The sequence below is a fragment of the Trifolium pratense genome, linkage group LG2 (genome assembly GCF_020283565.1).
Source record: "Trifolium pratense cultivar HEN17-A07 linkage group LG2, ARS_RC_1.1, whole genome shotgun sequence".
Lineage (NCBI taxonomy): Eukaryota > Viridiplantae > Streptophyta > Magnoliopsida > Fabales > Fabaceae > Trifolium > Trifolium pratense.
Genome location: NC_060060.1, coordinates 57,188,068 through 57,206,564, shown reverse-complemented (window position 1 = coordinate 57,206,564; position 18,497 = coordinate 57,188,068). Strand labels below are relative to the sequence as shown.

The 18,497-nt window shown below is 33.3% G+C and overlaps 1 protein-coding gene across 4 annotated transcripts; it reads right to left on the bottom strand.

The window, feature by feature from the left end:
• Positions 1 to 389: 389 nt before the first annotated feature.
• On the bottom strand, positions 390 to 17,967 carry LOC123905727 (TMV resistance protein N-like). 4 transcript variants are annotated; one of them, XM_045955435.1, is made up of 9 exons: positions 17,402 to 17,967; positions 15,644 to 16,847; positions 15,192 to 15,467; positions 13,489 to 15,090; positions 12,933 to 13,401; positions 1,849 to 3,182; positions 1,675 to 1,765; positions 1,224 to 1,374; positions 390 to 893 (listed from the first exon to the last, which is right to left on the bottom strand). In XM_045955435.1, the coding sequence occupies exons 1-5, from the start codon at positions 17,875 to 17,877 to the stop codon at positions 12,934 to 12,936; spliced, it is 4,026 nt and encodes a 1,341-aa protein (XP_045811391.1). In that variant the 5' UTR covers positions 17,878 to 17,967; the 3' UTR covers positions 390 to 893; positions 1,224 to 1,374; positions 1,675 to 1,765; positions 1,849 to 3,182; position 12,933. The 4 variants fall into 4 exon arrangements, with proteins under 4 accessions (XP_045811391.1, XP_045811392.1, XP_045811390.1 ...); XM_045955436.1 differs by lacking the exon at positions 390 to 893 and having other exon boundaries at positions 961 to 1,374; positions 1,849 to 2,050; positions 2,577 to 3,182; XM_045955434.1 differs by lacking the exon at positions 390 to 893 and having other exon boundaries at positions 961 to 1,374.
• Positions 17,968 to 18,497: the final 530 nt, after the last annotated feature.

The window sequence follows — 18,497 nt, the reverse complement described above, 5'->3', positions numbered from 1 at the left end:
ACTAAGGGTGTGTTTGGTAAGTCCAATAAACTAGCTTATAGTTTATTGGATTAGCATATAAGCTTGTTTGATAAAAATTAACGTGTTTGGTAATAAGCTTATCTAATTAGGTTGGTCTTTATGAATATAAATACCAACGTGGTGGAAACCTTGCAACTCTTATATGGAAGAACGAAGTTCCATCGGAAGTAATTATTAGCGAAACTCCCGAGGCTTTGAAGAGTAAAGGTATCATTGATAATCCAAGATAAATAAATATGTTGTGCTTTATGTTTTAGAGAAGACGAAGACATCAACCATTTATTTGTTCTTTCTCACGTCAAGTGTAGAGTAAAATTTATAAATGGTTGAATGTTGATTTTATACCTTTTGAAGAGAGCTGGAAACATTTTAACACGTTTGGGTCACTAGTGAAAAATAACAAGCATGCAAAGGGACGCCATATAATTTGGTTAGCAATAACTTGGTGTTTGTGGAGTACACGTAACATTATGTTTCGAGGCAACTTGGCTAATGTGCCTTCCCTAGTGGATCAGATATTTTTTATCTCTTGGTCTTGGTTTATAGGTTGTATAGGAAATAGCTCCTCTTATGTTTTTTCCAATTGGTGTAATGGATTACCAATCAAATTTCTTAATTTTTAAAGTTAAAAACTAAAAAACTGTTTTTGAAAGGGGATCAAACAGACCTATTCCCAAAACCATCTCTTCAAATCTCTCTCCAACCTAACACCACACCAACAAACCGTCCAATTTAGTCTGGGAATGGAATCCTCATAAAAATTTCATATGATTTTGTTATGTAAAATCTGTGTGTATATCCTCCTTTGCAGAAATTTCATATCCAAAGCCAAGATTTTTTTGATTGCGTATCCAAAGCCAAGATTGATATAGCTGAACAATAATAGAAATGAAAAATAAAAAGAATATATGGTTGAAACGGATCTCTCCTTTGCAGAAATGTAAAAGATGCAGGTCAATGCAATATTAATTTTTGAATAAAAGTCAAATTAGTGTTGTACAAATAATATATGGTATAAACATAAGTTCGAACATATAATATGATCAGGGGCAGGAACTTTTTACACTTGGCTGTGTATACGATGTTCTAATCCCGCCTCAAAATCTATGTTTACGTGCCAGCCAAGATATTCACCATATATAGCTGGTTGTTGACATGTTGTAACCAAAACAATGAGGGCAAAAGATTCAACCAACACTTACCACCATACAATGCACAACATTACCAACAATCATTTGCAACACTGCTATTTACATTTGTAATCATTCAATAAAAATCTTTCACTCAACTCCTTTGGTCACATTGTTGAGAAGTCTTGATCGAATTGACTCCAAATCTACCGCATTCTTGATGCTGCAAATGTTACAAGTTGTATAAACTATAAGAATAACAGCTTCATAAAGAGAATTATAAATAAATAACTACTTTGAAGTAAATGCCAGAGGATTTATGCTCACAACAACACTAACTAATGCCATCAAAAGTTTTGCTATTCCCTTATATCAGTGATATGTTCAGAATTTGTACAACACTAAAAGAGACTGATACTCTTGTAAGGAATGTCATGTTACATCTGAATCAAATTTCCACGTCCCTAAAAGAGACTGATACTCTAAAAGCACAATGTTTAATCATAAAAACAATGAGACCCACCAATACACAGTGTCTCCAGAAGAAACCAACTTCTTGCAAATCCAATCTGGTACAATCTTTTCCAAAATCTCGATCTGTTCTTCAACTTCGCCTATTGGGAGGAAAAGATAAGTTAGCTATGTTGTTTATTACTAAGAAATTCTGTACATTATAATAAATAGAATTAGAACATACTAATCTCGACAAAATCTAAACAGTTCATCATTATCTTTTGCAGGAGCTCCTCTTTTGTGATTGGGGTTCTTTTGACAGTTCTAAATATAGAGTCAATCACATTAACCAGTTCCACCAATGATGAAGAATTGTCATCCGATGCATCCAAACCAATGTAATTTTGGTTGATTTTCTCTAGAGAATAATAAAGGTTCTCTGGTACCTGCATTGAGAAACAATTAACAAGAAAGCCATTACTTTCATGCTAAGTATGATAAAATGCAAAAGGTCAAAAATAATTCAAAGATTCTGTAATCCTACTCAAAAAAGGCACAGCACAACCATATACTAGCAAATCACTATTATGTCATCAATATAGAAAGAAATGGAGTATGCTCTAAAATATAAACCATCTCCATTAATAACAAAAGGTACCTAGCACTAGTCTTTCAATGTATTCTAATACCAGATGTTTCAAAGGGGACCCGGTTCCACTCATAAACACATTAAAAACCCTCATGAATATATGACTGGTGAGTATCCCACGAGCTAGTTAGAATCTAACATTAAATACTAAAATGTCAGGGAACAATTATTTTCTTTGCATGTTCTCCGGCAAGGGTAGATTTGTTTTCCTTTTTAACAAATGGCAGGAATAAATTGAAAGGTACAATGTAGAACAATGAGTGAATATCAAAGTATGATTTTAAGAATAAGTCCAAATTAAAACCAAAACAAGATGGGTATACTTCCTGAAGTAGGGAAGAAGAATCAAAAGATTTGAAGTTCTCAGAACATCCTCTGCTAGGTTTTGACATGTCTACTCTATTGTCCAAATCATCGCTGCCTTCTGTGAGTGAAAAGTCAAGCACTCTTTTTGCAGGCTTAAAACAGGACGTAGACTTTTGACCAGTCATTTTTTAAAGCTTAACATCAGAACCAAGCACCAATCTCTCAGGTGCTGACAGTGGGGGTGTCCATGTCAACAAACTATCAGTACCGGAGACAATTTTCCAATCAGGGCTTTCAGAACATGGTGGGGAGATCTTATGTACAATTTGAGGGTAATTCCTTCTGCTTGCCTCTTTCTGCGTTAAGATTACTGACACAATCAGACAATTGTGTACGTTCTTTCTACCATGTGCTTTCACTCTCTTGGTGGTCTAGGCAGTCGGGTTCATGGGATGACAGCGAGTTTTTAGATGGACTCGTGAACTTGCTCAGTCTAGTCAGTAACATTTTTTTAGAAAAATGTCTTCTAAAAGATGGACTCAAATGTAAGTTGTTCAGCGACAGTTCAACTTCACTGCAAGTCGATGAAAGTTCCGTTGACAGTGACTAATGCTCTCTTCTGCCTGCATTGAGAAACCAAGTTACATGAATGAAATCATTTACAAGTTAAAAAATTCTACAATAACATTTTAAAACTCTTCCATGATTTTTTTTCAAGTGCGGAGGTGAAAAGAAAATATTGTACACAAGGTTATGTTTAATGTTAAGAATTATTAAAACTAAGCGAAAATTAAAGATTTCTGGAAAAAGATGTCACATTGTCTTAAAATAATGAAAGTGTTATGAACTATTCCTAGAGAATAACAAGAATAGAGAAGAAGAGATGAAGGAGAGAAAGAGAAGAGAGAATAGACTCTTGTATTGTTCTATTCAAGGTGTATATCACATTGTATCATATGCTCTATTTATAGGACAATATATGGGCCAATGAATATGGGTCAAGACTAATGGACATCTACTAATATATTCATAACACTCCCCCTTAGATGTCCATTGAGGATATGCCTCATTAAAACCTTACTAGAAAAAAAACCTATTGGGAAAAAATCCTAGTGAAGGAAAAAGAGTACATAGTCTTTTGTGTGTGAACTGCCTCATTAAAAACCGTACCAGGAAAACCCAGTGGGATAAAACCATGGTGAAGGGAAAAAGAGTGCATAACATATTTATATCTCCCCCTGATAAATACAAATATATCTAAGAAGAAAAATGTCAAATAATCTTCAATATTAGTTGCTCCAAAGCTTTGACGATTGGTGATGACATGTTGACAATCTTATATCTTCGTTATTATATTCTTCAAATTAGCAGTGTTTGTGATATGATCTTCATGTTGAATTGTAGCAAAAACCCTTTATTAGAAAAATCACAACCCCTTGTATCAGGTGAATAGCGTACTTCAAAACAAATCACATTCTTGATCTATTTCATATAGTGCTAAACTTTCCGCATCATTTTATTTCATGAGATTGTTATTATAGTTCTTCATCATTTACTCGAACTCTAAAATGACATTTGTTTACATCGGTGATCTTACAAAACGTAACTGATTTTATCTTTCATATAGAATCATTTTAGAACCTTCTGTATATAAACTTCATGATTCACAAAATATTCTTCAAATACTTATTTTGTAAGAAATGACAATATCTCAAGCTCTTCAGGATTCTCTTGATCATATTTTTATCATCGACATAAATCTTAAATATATCAAATTCATTGCCAAATATTTTCTTAAAATGAACAAATTGTCATTTTCATATTTCTCACTTGGAAATATTCAACAGGAATATTATACGACATGCATATAGATGTTGCTCGAGTATATAAGGAGACTTATTCATGTTTATTAAGTCATCTCTCCAATATATATGTGTCTTACGAAAATTAAATCCTTCTGGGATTTTCATATAATCATCATTATCCAGTGAGCCAGTCAAATACGTTAAAACACATATTTCACATAAATTGAGTATTTCATATGCTACTCAACTTAATTAATTACAAAGAAGTTTTGAAATTCACTTTAGGTGAATATGCTTATTGAAAATAAAAGATAGACATTTATCAATATACTTGAATAACAATTCAAACTCTAAATATTTGATTTTCATTATTTTTCTCTTGAAAATTTATTCATATCGAATTATTTCCATCTGCAGATGGAATGGACTATTGGTCCAAAAACGTTCCGCTTTGCAAAGCTAGTTTAATTTTGTATCAATTACGTCTATCTATTTAGTCAATCATTTCATTGTCTATAATCCTTAATAGACTTTGATTTATGATCCTCATTATTTCTTATCATATATAGCGCTATATTATATAAATAAACACCGTCAAAGTTGATTTTCTTTCGGTTTCATCGGATTCCATTCATGACATAATTTGTCGAGATCTCTTTATTTTCATAAATTTCAGGTACCTGATAAGTTCTTATGGAACTAGAAAATTAATTATGTCAAATAATCTTTTTATATCCTCACTTGGGTCATCTTTCTTTTTAGCTCCTTTTCTTATTTGAGGATTTTTATCTTTGGAACCGACCGACCTACCACGCTACAGGGTGGTTAAAATTCATTTGCAATATAAGATTGTCCAACAGGGACATCCATTTTGATTGGAGCATTAGCAGCTGATAGTTGATTTCATAAACTTTGCAAATGATATATCTTTTGAACATCTGGTTCAATCTATTTTATATGAGGATCAAGATGAGATAATAATAACTATTTATTTCAAGTGATTAATTTGAACTTCTGGTTCATATTTTTCAGCTGCTTATTCCCTCCCCCTAATATTGGGAAAACTAATTCATCATCACTTGAATATTTTCCTTCTGGGCTATAAACAAGTCCCTAATTATTGGCTCAATATAATTTATAAGGGACGAAGAGTCATATCAAATATATTTTCCCAATATTCTTTAATAATTCATCGTATTGCATTATATTGGAGCAATTGGAACATACCAACACATCCAAAAATGCTTATATAAAAAATATTAGATTATAAAACTAAACTTAATTGCAAGTTAAGGGGAAGACTTTTGTATAATAACATATTGGCTTCAGCGAATCAATATCTCAACATATATATATTTAAATGTTCCCAAAATATAAAATAGAACTTAGAAGTATTGATCTCATAAGTATCGACCATGTAATTAACTTTAGACGTCTAAAGAATGGATCTTCAAGTCCATTATTATTTTTGTTTGTATGAACATATTCTACAAGATGTTTGGTATAAATTTCAATTAACATATGATACTTATCAAATACTTTCTAGATTTTTTTTTTTTTTTTTTTATATATATAAAATGAGCTCCCAAAAATAATCTCACAAACTTTTGGTTGTGAGTTGATAACTAACATACATGTGACCATTTAGTTGATGCATCAATTAAAATTATAGAAATTTAATTGGTCCACATGATCGGTGTATTGATTTATAAATATCACCTTATATATATAAAATAAGAGACGCTCGTTTACTAAATTTATCAATTTTCTTCGGGAACTAGTAATACACAAAAAGTGTTAGATTGAATGAACTTCTGGCCATTCAATACATTTCCATAGAAATTTTTTCGCATCATAATAGACCAGAAATGACCCAACTGATCTTGCCAATGACAAAAATAATATGATTTATTTGTAAACTTCTGGTTTACTTGAACATGTGTTTAAGTTGCACCAATATCATAAGTACACCACAAACTAGAGACAAAAGTTGATAATATGTCTCGTAATATAGAGATAAAATATCTCCGTCGTTTCTTGTTTCAATATGATATTCATTTATGTGAATATCCTTCGGTAACAAATTTCTTTAAGACTTAAAATATAAAATACATTAGCAAAGTGCAACTTCGTTTCTCGATATAACAATGCATTGATTCTTCTGGAGCCTTCAATAATTTTCGTACTACCAAATATAAAATTTAATTTTTCATGAATAGTAGAATCAATGAATATTTTCAAGCTAAACAAATATGTTTCTACAAAAAAAATCTTTTCGGTGGAACACAATAAAAAAAATAGTAATAATTTATTTGTATGAGAATTAAAAGAGTAAAAATAACGTATAACAAAATAATGCTTATGTGGATTTCAGTAGAATTAGAAATTAAAATATAGTAACAATTAAAAGATTTTAAAATTCAAATCAATCAATTGATTTAAATATGTAACCGAATAATTAAAGTCAGTTTATGTTTGCAAAGAATAATTTGTTTTTTTTTTTTAAGAGCAAAGAATAATCATTATTATGAGAGGAAAAAAAACGTATGAACCATGCATTCAATCATGAGTTTAATATATCAATAATATCCATCCAATGTATGTACAACAATGGATATACAAAATATTCTTGAACTTATTTTTTTTTTCTTTTCAAAGTTGCTACTTCAAGAGCATATTCAAGAGACATAAATAATTCTTCTATTGATTTCCTTTTAATTTTGGTTCACCTTATACCAAGATCAAATATATCATATAGATTAATTATAATCATGTTGTAAAATTTTGTAAGTTCTTCAGGAACTTAACAATATATCTCTATCAACAATGGCTATGGAAAATTACAATTTTCCAATCCTTCTGGAATACTTGATATTAAACTTTTGCTTATTCAAGAACTATATCTTTAGGGAAATTAAAATATTAGTTCTTCAAGAATTATACCACCAATATTTATAAACATTGATTATGAAAAATTGTTCTTGAGCGATACTACAAGAAATGCTTTAATATTGAATTTTAAGTTCTTCAAGAACTATACAAATAATTTTTCATTAATAATGGTTCGGGAAATTCATATTCTTTGAGTAATCCATCGGAGATCATTATTATTAAAGCATTAGTTCTTCAAGAACTATATCACAAGTGATCTTCATAAAGATTAAGAATAATTTATTCCTTGTACATTCAATTGGATTTTCCCTTTTTCTTCTTTAGTTCTTCAGGAACTAATTTGCCCACTTTTTACTCTTTTTTTTCATTATTTTTTTTTCACTTCTAGTGAGAAGCCGAAATTTTAAAATTAACACAGTCATGACTATTACCACGACCATGACCACAAATTGTTTTTTTCATGGTAATCTTGTGTTACTACATTCACTTCTGGGAATGGAGTAACATCAGTGGATCGGATTTCATTCACTTCTGGGAATAATTTTTCATTCATTTATCATTGATATATACTATCATCAAATAATAAAATTAAGCAAATAATTAGATAAACATAGTAAACACAGTCAAATAAAAAATTCCAATTATCTTTATTAATATTAATATAATGTAACATAAAAGTTTATAATGCAAATTAAATAGTAACATAATGAAATTAATAATAATTATAATGTAACCTATAATAATAATTATAATGTAACATATATTAATTAGTAAGTTATTGAAAAAAAATTGGCATATGCATAGAATAGGTAACGTAAATTAGCATATGATTGTACTTTTTTTTTCTTTCTTTTTAACTAAAAATTCTAACATGATATATATGTATAGATTATGAGCAACATACATGAAGTATTCTAAAAAAAATGGCGCATGATATATGTATGTTTAGTTTTTATTATTATTACAGTAAATAAATAAATCCAATGAAAATTATAAATTGATAAAGTCATCCTTCAGGGATGCATGTATAGGAAGTTCTTCAAGAACTATATAATATAATGTAAGAATAATCTTTCTTTTTTTTTGTGTACAATCCTTTAGGATGCATATATATTGAATCATTCATAAGTTCTTCAAAATCTCTATAATAGATCTTATCAATTATTTTGTACATCCTTCAGGGATGTGTCACAATTGAATTCATCAAGATTTCATGGAGGACAAAATTTGAATTTTTAAGTTCTTTGAGAACTATATAATAGATCTAATTGTACGATCCTTCATAGATGTATCCGTAATGAATTCTTCAAGAATTATGGAGAATAAAAATTGGTTCTTAAATTGTTCAAGAATTGTATAACAAATCAAATCAATTATTTATCCAATCCGTCAGGGATTGATGTTTTTGAATTCTTCTAAAAGATTAACAAGATATTGATTTTACTTATATCTATGAATCTTCGGGATTCATATTTTAAAATTTCATCATATTATATCTATGAATCTTCGGGATTCATATTTTAAAAGATATTTTACGTTACTTTTATAAGCGTATGCTTATGAATCTTCAGGATTATATTTTAAAATTTCATCATACTATGAATCTTCAGGATTCATATTTTAAAATTTCATCACACTATGAATCTTCAGGATTCATATCACCACGATACTTCTGGATCGTAGGTTTGTGAATTAATATAAAAAAAAACGAGAAGAACAAAATGATCTGAAAAAATAGAATAAAAAAAATTCATACATAAAATAAAATTGTCAATTCCCATTGTTGTTATACCTTTTTTGAAAGAGGAGAGACTATCGTGCTGATAACGTGTTATGAACTATTCCTAGAGAATAACAAGAATAGAGAAGAAGAGATGAAGGAGAGAAAGAGAAGAGAGAATAGACTCTTGTATTGTTCTATTCAAGGTGTATATCACATTGTATCATATGCTCTATTTATAGGACAATATATGGGCCAATGAATATGGGTCAAGACTAATGGACATCTACTAATATATTCATAACAGAAAGAAATTAACACAATCATAGAAAGCTTTGTGACAAGTAGGGTTGAGAATAGGCCAGGCGGCCTACGGGGCCTTCGACCTGGCCTGTATAAGCCTGGCCTGGTTATTAAAAATGTCAGGCTTAGGCTTTGAAAACGGCCTGTTTACATAAATAGGCCAGGCTTAGGCTTCTAAAAAGGCCTACGAAGCCTGATAGGCCGACCTGTTTATAATAATTATTATTTATATCTTATAAAAAAATATTATTTAAATAAATACAAAATATCAGAGAAAATATTTTTTTTTTAACAAAACAAAGAAAATATATTTGTTTATATATTTCACGCATATAAATTAAAAGTAGAAACCCTACCTCAATTCCATCTCTCATTCTCTCGAGCAAGTAGCAACTCATCCTATATTTTGGTTGTTGGCTTGTTGCTGACTACACTTAGCAAACAATTTGTATTATGGCGACTTTGTCGTAATCGTATTTGTTATTTTAGTAGTTTTTAATTATTGTGCTAATCATATTATTAGTTTTTTCTTAATGTTGTAGAAATTATAAAAATTTAAATGTGAATATTTTAAGGCCTGTTTAGCCTATTTAAAAAGACTATATAGAGAAGCTTTAATGTAACACAGGCTTTTAAATAGGCTACAAGGCCATGCCGGACTTTTAAAAGGCTCAGGCCAGGCCAAAAAAAATAACATTTGATAGGCCGCAGGCCAGGCTCAGGCCTATCAAGGCCTGGCCTGTTCCCAACCCTAGTGACAAGGTAAAATGAATTTTTAAAATTGAGTATTGGGCCTAAGTCATCCTTACAAAACCGGCTTGTAAGGTGAGGATTGCCTCTAGTATATTAACACTTCAGGCCATCTCTCAACCGATGTGGGAATCTTAACGCACCCTCTCACGCCCAACACTATTGGGCTTGGTACGTGGATATAAACGGTAGGTGGACTGATAGTGGAAACCTGATAACACGTGGCCCAAAGGATCATGGAGAGGCTCTGTTACCATCTTAGAATTTGGGAGGCCTATACTCAACCACAAAAACTAGCTTGAGAGTCGAGGTTTGCACTACACTTATAAAGACTATCTCTATGCCATATCTCTAGCCAATATGGGACTTCTAACACACACCCTCACGTCCAGGACTGAACAAACTGGAATGTGGAACCAATAACAACGGGTGTCCCAAATATGGGAGGTCTGCACAACAAACAACAAATGGATCTAGAATAGACTCTGATATCATCTTAAAATTGAGTATTAGGCCTAAGTCATCCTTACAAAACCGGCTTGTAAGGTGAGGATTGCCTCTAGTATATAAACACTTCGTCAGGTCATCTCTCAACCGATGTGGAACTCTTAACACACGCTCTCACGCCCAGCAGATATAAACGGTAGGTGGCTCGATAGCGGAAACCTGAAAACAGGTGGCCCAACGGATCGTGGAGATGCTCTGATACCATATTAGAATTTGGGAGGCCTATACTCAACCACAAAAGAGCTTTTGTGGTTGATTATAGGCCTCACAAATTCTAATATGGTATTAGAGCATATCCTAGATCCATTTGTTGTTTGTTGTGGAGACCTCCCATATTTGGGGCACCCGTTGTTATTGATTTCCATTTGGTAGAGAAACCAAATCCCAAGTATTGTTCTTATCAAGTGCCTCCATTTCCAAATCCATAGCTTGTTTCCATTTCTTGTCAGACAATGCCTCAGATAAGGAGGTAGGTATTGTGGTAGTGTTTATACTTGTGAGGAAGGCTTTATGAGTAGTTCATAATTGTTCAAAGCATAGGTAATTGGATAGAGGGTAAAGTGGCTTGTTGGTGCAGGTTCTAGTTTCTTTCCTATGAGCAATTGGGAGATGTGAGTCTTTAGAGTGTATTGGTGTTACTTCTTTTGATTTTAGTTTTTTTATGTTTTATTGAGTTGGGTTCTGGTTCCCTTTGTAAGGTTGAGCTAGATTCTGGTACCTGAACACGAGAAAATTCGGAAACTGAATCACTAGATTTTGAAGGGTCAAGGAAAGTTACTTCATGTAATGTTGGATCGGATTCATGGATATGAGTAGATTCGGGAATTGTTTTCTTTTTCCTTGTGTATACTAAATTCTTCTCATATCTTACATCAACACCAACATTTTCATCTTTTTCAGAATCAATTTCAGTCTCAACATTGTCACCTCTAGTTTCAACATTTTTAGGATCAATTTCAACATTTTCAGGAACAATTTCAATCTCAACAGTGTCACTTCTAGTTTCAGCCTCAACTTCTGGTCCGAGATTAAGGTCAGTAAGTATAAGAGACTCATCTTCCTTACTTGTGCTCTCCCCCTGAAGATGAGTTTGAGCGAAGTAACTTTCTTGTTCATGAAAGGTAATTGTCTTGTTTATTAGACTGTGGATGATAACATTTGTAAATTGTAACCCTTTTGGGTGGAAGAATACCCTATAAAGACACTTTAAGGCTCTAGGATCAAGTTTCCCTCTACCATCACTATGGATATGGACGAACGACTTACACCTAAATATTCTAGGAATGAGATTACAAGAGGTGGACACATCAGGATAAAATGAGGATAAAACCTCCATAGGAGTTTTAGAGGCAAGGACACAATAAGGTAAACGATTTATGAGATACGATGCGGTTAAAACCGCCTCTCCCCAATACTTCTTGGGAACCTTATTTTGGAATAATATAGCACATGTTTGATCTAACAAATGCCTGTTTTTTCTCTCAGCAATCCCATTTTGTTGGGGTGTTTTAACACGGGAGGACTCATGAATAATACCCTCTTTTTGACAAAAAGAATAAGTCCATGATTGAAGTAATATTTGGCATTATCAGACCTGATCCTCTTAATACTCACTCCAAACTGGTTTTTTACCAATGAGAAGAAATGTAGAAACACAGAGGTAACCTCAAACTTTTGTCTTAGTAAGTAGACCCATGTAACCCGAGTACAATCATCAATGAAGGTCACAAACCATCGAGCACCAGATATATTTGGAACATTAGAAGGACCCCACACATCAGTATGAATTAAATAAAATGAAGAAGTACTCACTTTGTTACTGACTGGAAAAGAGGCATGCTTGTGCTTAGCAAGTTCACACACCTCACAACAAAGACTCTCAACATCTAAATTTTTAAAAAAGGAAGGAAATATTTGTTTCATGAATCTAAATGAAGGATGACCAAGGCGACGGTGGTATAGAAAGACCTTCTCCCTGTTGGTCTTAATTGATTCCGAAAAAAATGAGTTATTGTTGTTGAGTGGATTTGGGGGGAGATTTTGGTTATCCAAGTAATAAAGACCATTCCATTATGTTAGAATTGGTATTGAGCCTAACTCATCCTTACAAGCCGGTTTTGTAAGGATGACTTAGGCCCAATACTCAATTTTAACATGGTATCAGAGCCTCTATGACTAAGTGGTCTAGAGTTCGATCTACGCTCCCCTCACTTTCTAATTAAAAAGTGGAATTTAAGCATATGGTAGGTGGGCCTATGCATATCCACGCTTCAAACCCAAGTGGGCTCTTGCGTGAGGGGCCGTGTTAGAAATAATATAAAACTATTGATGTGACCCTATCCTAACAGCTTAAGCTTTTGGGATAATCGGTTATTTGACATGAATGATATACTTACTTCAACATCCCGGGTGTAACACGATGTTAGCATCATTTTCTGGGTCATTGAATCGAATATCCTTCATGTTACTTTTGTCTTTCAATACATGGATTCCACTTTTCTGGAATGGGAATCCGAAGTCAACCTCTGCGTGGTTCCACTTATTTTCGAAAAGTGCTTTATCCATATTATCATTGAACTTTTCCATTTTCATATGAAAAAGATGTAAATGATACATTTTTTTCAGTGAGCTACCTATATTTAAACCATGGGTATAGAAAAATGTATTGCCATTGATGATCACCCTAACACGATGTTGATGATTAGGGAACCATGTCAACGGAGAACCAACACAGAGAAGTATGTCAGGAAACTTGTTACGAAACCAGAAAGAAATTGACAATCCTTCCGAGCATTGGTGGTCGAACCACTCTGGAATCTTTGCTCGTGGCAAACGGAACCAAGTATTTCCATCCTCATGTAAATCCTGTTAGTCAGAAATAATTAAAGTAAGTTTAACTATATCAAGAAGAATATAAAATACATTACAAATAAAAACAAAATAAATCATAACCTGATTTAGTAATTTGCTTTTGCTTGACGAAGTCAAGGATTGACAGTTTAGTGCGGATAACATTCTTAAGCATGGAGGAATCCCTTTAATTTCCTGAAGTTCCTCACAATCATCCAAGACAAGTCTCCATAAAAAATGACATTTTTCGATTGATTTAGGAAGAACTGTGAAATGATTGTTAGTTAGGTGTAATTCTTTCACATTTGCAAACAACATGAGACTTGTTGATAGATATTCATCTGAAAGTTCACAGCTCCTGATACAAATATATTCTACATGTGAAGATTGCATTGGGATCACTTTCCCTTCACCCATGATGGTAAATTCGGCAAGCATTGACATCGCAACAACTCTATTTGGAAATTGTGCAATTCCACATTTACATGGATATGATGTTGGAGGCGGAGTAAGATTCCGAAATGGAAATGCTTTTATGGGAGTTTCATACAAGAGAAGTCCTGGTATATTTATGATCTCTCCCAATATTTTTGGAAAACTCTTGAGACTTAGACAATATGAAAGATTGAACTTTTCCAACGAAGTTAACCTGAGCGGTGGGATACTCCTAAGCATGATGCAATGTTCAATATTCAAGAATTTAAGTTTATCCAACAACCCATCCATCACACTTGGAAAACTCTCGAGGCTATAACAACATGAAAGATCAAGTTCTTCTAAAGAATCCAACTTGAGAGGTGGAATACTCCTGAGATTGTGACAACTTGTAACAAGCAAGGTTTTAAGTTTTCCAAGAAACCCATCCACCACAGGTGGAAAACTCTCGAGACTATAACAATTTGAAAGGTCAAGTTTTTCTAGAGAATCCAACTTGAGAGGTGGAATACTCCTTAGGTTGATGCAACTTCTAAAATTCATGATTTTAAGCTTATCCATCAACCCATCTACCACAGGTGAAAAACTCTCTAGACTAGTACAATTTGAAAGATCGAGTTCTTCTAGAGAAGCCAACACAAGAGGTGGAATAATTTTGATTTTGATGCAATTTCTAACACTCATGGTTTTAAGCTTATCCACCAACCCATCTACCACAGGTGGAAAACTCTCAAGACTATAGCAATGTGAAAGGTCGAGTGTTTCTAGTGAATCCAACTTGAGAGGTGGAATACTCCTGAGACTGTGACAACTTTGAACAAGCAGGGTTTTAAGTTTTCCAAGAAAACTATCCACAACAAGTGGAAAAGTCTCGAGACTAAAACAATGTGAAAGATCAAATATTTCAAGCGAAGTCAGCTTAAGAGGTGGAATACTCCTTAGCTTGATGCAACTTCTAAGGCTCATGGTTTTAAGTTTACCCAGCAACCCGTCTACCACAGGTGGAAAACTTTCAAGACAAGAACACCCTGAAAGATCGAGTTCTTCTAGAGAAGCCAACTTGAGAGGCGGAATTCTCCTGAGCTTGATGCAACACATAGCTCTCAAGGTTTTAAGTTTGCCCAGCAACCCAACAGAGTCATCGACTGTGATTAAATTCTCACAATCTTGAAATGAAAATTCTTCCAAATGTACGAGGCCAGACACATCAGGTGTCCGTGTTAAAAATTTATTGCCATCAAAATTTAAAACCCGTATATTCTTGAACTTCTGCAGATATAAAAATATAAAATCCATCAAACAAATAGGAAATAAATAAATGAAAGTGGATCCACTAATATACAGTGGGAAAATAAATACATCACACTTACCTTCTTGAAAAAGTCTCCCCACTCGAATGATGTAGAATCAGAGGGAATATTGCATATGGCAAGTTTCTTCGGATAAAACTCAGACGGTAAATCCCATGAAGGATTTTGAAAATGAGCGAATACTCTTAGACTATTCGGAAGATGTTTGGGACTTTCAGTAAATTTGCCATCAATAATAATTAGCGTTCTGAGGTTTTCCATCTTCTTGAATGCCTCTCCATCCCATTCTACTTCAATCCGGGAGTTTGGACATATGATTTCAATTTTACTTGTTCCCTTTTAACATGAAAAAGCACAAATCAACCAAAACTCATGTACATATGTTGGGACTTCAACACACCTATTTATAGAACTTAACATTTTGTAAAAGGGGGAAAAAGGTAACATGGGCATTAGTAACATTAATCAAAGTTAAAGATGAAAAGCAAACCATCCATATCATTATTACTCACCGTATTTTCTTCTAAAACTTGAATTATATCTTTAGAGGCCCATAACCTACTGCGTTTTCCAGGATCTTCCGGTGATTCTTGTCTAACAATTTCTTTCCCCATATCCTCTACTAAATCATGTAATGTCACGTCACCAAACTCATTTATTTTAATGAGAGATTTTTCCACTAACACATTAATGTGATCTTTCATGATATCACCATGATGAGCATGAAGTATTTGTTCGACCCTTGTCAATTTATATAGTTTGAAGCAACATGCAATGTCAAGAAAAACAGACTTCTCTTCTTCTTGCAAAGCATCAAAACTCAGTTGTAGTGTCGTTTGGATCTTTTTATCAGGAACCCTTTCATAACGATCTAGTGCACATTTACATTGCTCTATTGTCTTATTAAAAAAGTGAGAACCGATGACTTCCAAAGCAAGTGGGAGGCCAGAAGCATATGCTACGGCACGTTCTAAAACATGCACATAACCTGAAAATTTGTTTTCAGTATTTAAAGTTTTCAATCTAAGCAATTTGTTTGCAGTCAATTTTCCGGTATGCTTTTGTACTAATAAAAAATCGTTGTAGCTTGGACTAAACTTATTTTTAAAAGCTTTCCATCTAACCAACTCAAAAGCATCTTTGTCATTCAACCCCTTCACCTCATATGTACTTTCAACCCCATGACATGTTAGCAACCTTTTGTCCCGAGTTGTGATGATGACTCTACTGCCTGGACCAAACCAATCGGATCTTCCAGCAATAGCCTGTAATTGCTCCTCACTGTCAACATCATCTAGAAGTAAAAGAACCTTCTTTTGGTGGAGCCTTTGTTGTAATATTGAAATTCCTTGTCTAACACTTGGTAACTCAATGCTCTTCTCTCCAACAATTTCAGACAGAAGGATCTTTTGTAGATATATCAACCCATTTTTGTCTGAATTTTCTCTGACTTTTTCAAGAAAACAGGACCCTTGAAATCGATGGACAATCGAATTATAAACTTCTAGAGCAAGAGTGGTTTTCCCTATTCCGCCAGTCCCATGGATCCCTACCATGTGGACAGTATCAACAGACCCAACACTCAAAAGTGATGTTACAATTAGCTTTTGGTCCTTGAGTCCAACTAGGTAATCAGGAACATGTAAAGTAACAGGTATAATCTCTCTTGAGACTTGTTCAACTATCTTTTGAATAAAAACATGTTCATATTCATCCCTGTTCAATAAGAGAAGCGCATGAAGTCATTCAACTGCATCATACATTTTAGTACTTATTTATCATAATAACTAAATAGAAATAATCAGACAAATCATAATTACTAAATAGTAATAATTAGACAAATGAAAAGTATGACTCACAAACACCAGTACCTAGACTCCGATAACAAATTTAAGGAAATGGAAGTAATTGAATATAACTATATGTATGTGTTGTTGTTGTTGTGTCGACACTGACATGTTTACAATTTACACTTCAGTCTGAAATATCAGTTGTATGTTAGGTTCCACTTCTGGAGGAGACAACAAAATTGATTTTGTTTGGATCTCCTTGAGTAGAATTGATTTTCTCATTGAAGTTGAGTCTAACTTGAAGCCAAAACTTGGAATTTTTGCCTCTACAATATTTTTAGCTTGGAAATTTGTTGAACTTCAACTTATTTATAGTCAAAACCAAATTTTGTCACAGCCGAACCAAACAAGTTATCAATTACTAATTCTAAAATTATTATGATAACACAAAAATGAAATATAAATGAAAATAATAAATACCGATCTTTATTTTTGAAATGAAAGCCAGACAAATTAGAAACTTGGTGAAGAGCATTCTTCCATTTCTTCAACAGATCTATGTTACTATTGGACCCCATCTCATGCCCCATCATCGCTTCTCCGTAACAACTTTTCAACTTTCTTACATCAGAAGGATCCACTAAATAAAAAACCGGCAAGACACACCTACCCTTATCTTTTATACAATCAAGGATCGTGGAAAGTTCTTGTAAGCAAAAGGAAGAAGATGCATAGTTCTTGGAAAGCACAACGATGGCCATATTGGAGTCTTCAATAGCTTTGACGAGTGATAGTGTGATTTCTTCCCCTTTGCGAAGCTTCTCGTCGTCAATGAAGGTGTTGACTCCTCTGTCTTGAAGAGCTTTCCAGAGATTTCCGGTGAAACCGTGGCGAGTATCTTCGCCTCTAAAGCTAAGAAAAACATCGTATTTGAATCGATCGGTGAGGGAAGCCATGAGTGATAAAACAACTAAAACTTACTTTGATGAAAATATCAATTGTAGAAATGTGTGGGCTTTTGAGTATAGAGGGGTGCCAAGGTCACACCCTCTAACACACTCCTATCAATTGGAGCCACATCATCTTTTAATATTTTAAGTTCAACTGGTAACCGGTACACAGAGATGAAGATCCGCGGCGACAACAGAATCAAAAGAACCCACACAACAGAGTTTTTGTTGAAACTAATGATAAAACAGAAGTAGATGAACCCACAAAAGTGATTCTCCCTTCTCTATTTGCTGGGTTATGGCTTATGGTTGCAAGGAAGGGGAACAAGTGTTGGTGGACTGTTAAAGGTTGGTTTTGGTGGTTCAGAAGAGAATTATGGTTCATTTTGGTGAGATGAGTTTTTTTTTTAATGGAAGGTTTTGGATGATGAACCAGTATTATTATTTTTTAAAAAAAAAAAATTGTTAAAAATAACTCAACTTAGTGAGCCGGTTAACGGGTAACTAACTTTAAAAAAAAAAAGGTGGCGTGGCTTAACATAAATGGGTGTGTTTTTCCGCGAGTGTTGAAGTGTGTGTGCATAGCATTGCTCTTTGAGTATATCTATCTACTAGTATCTATCAAG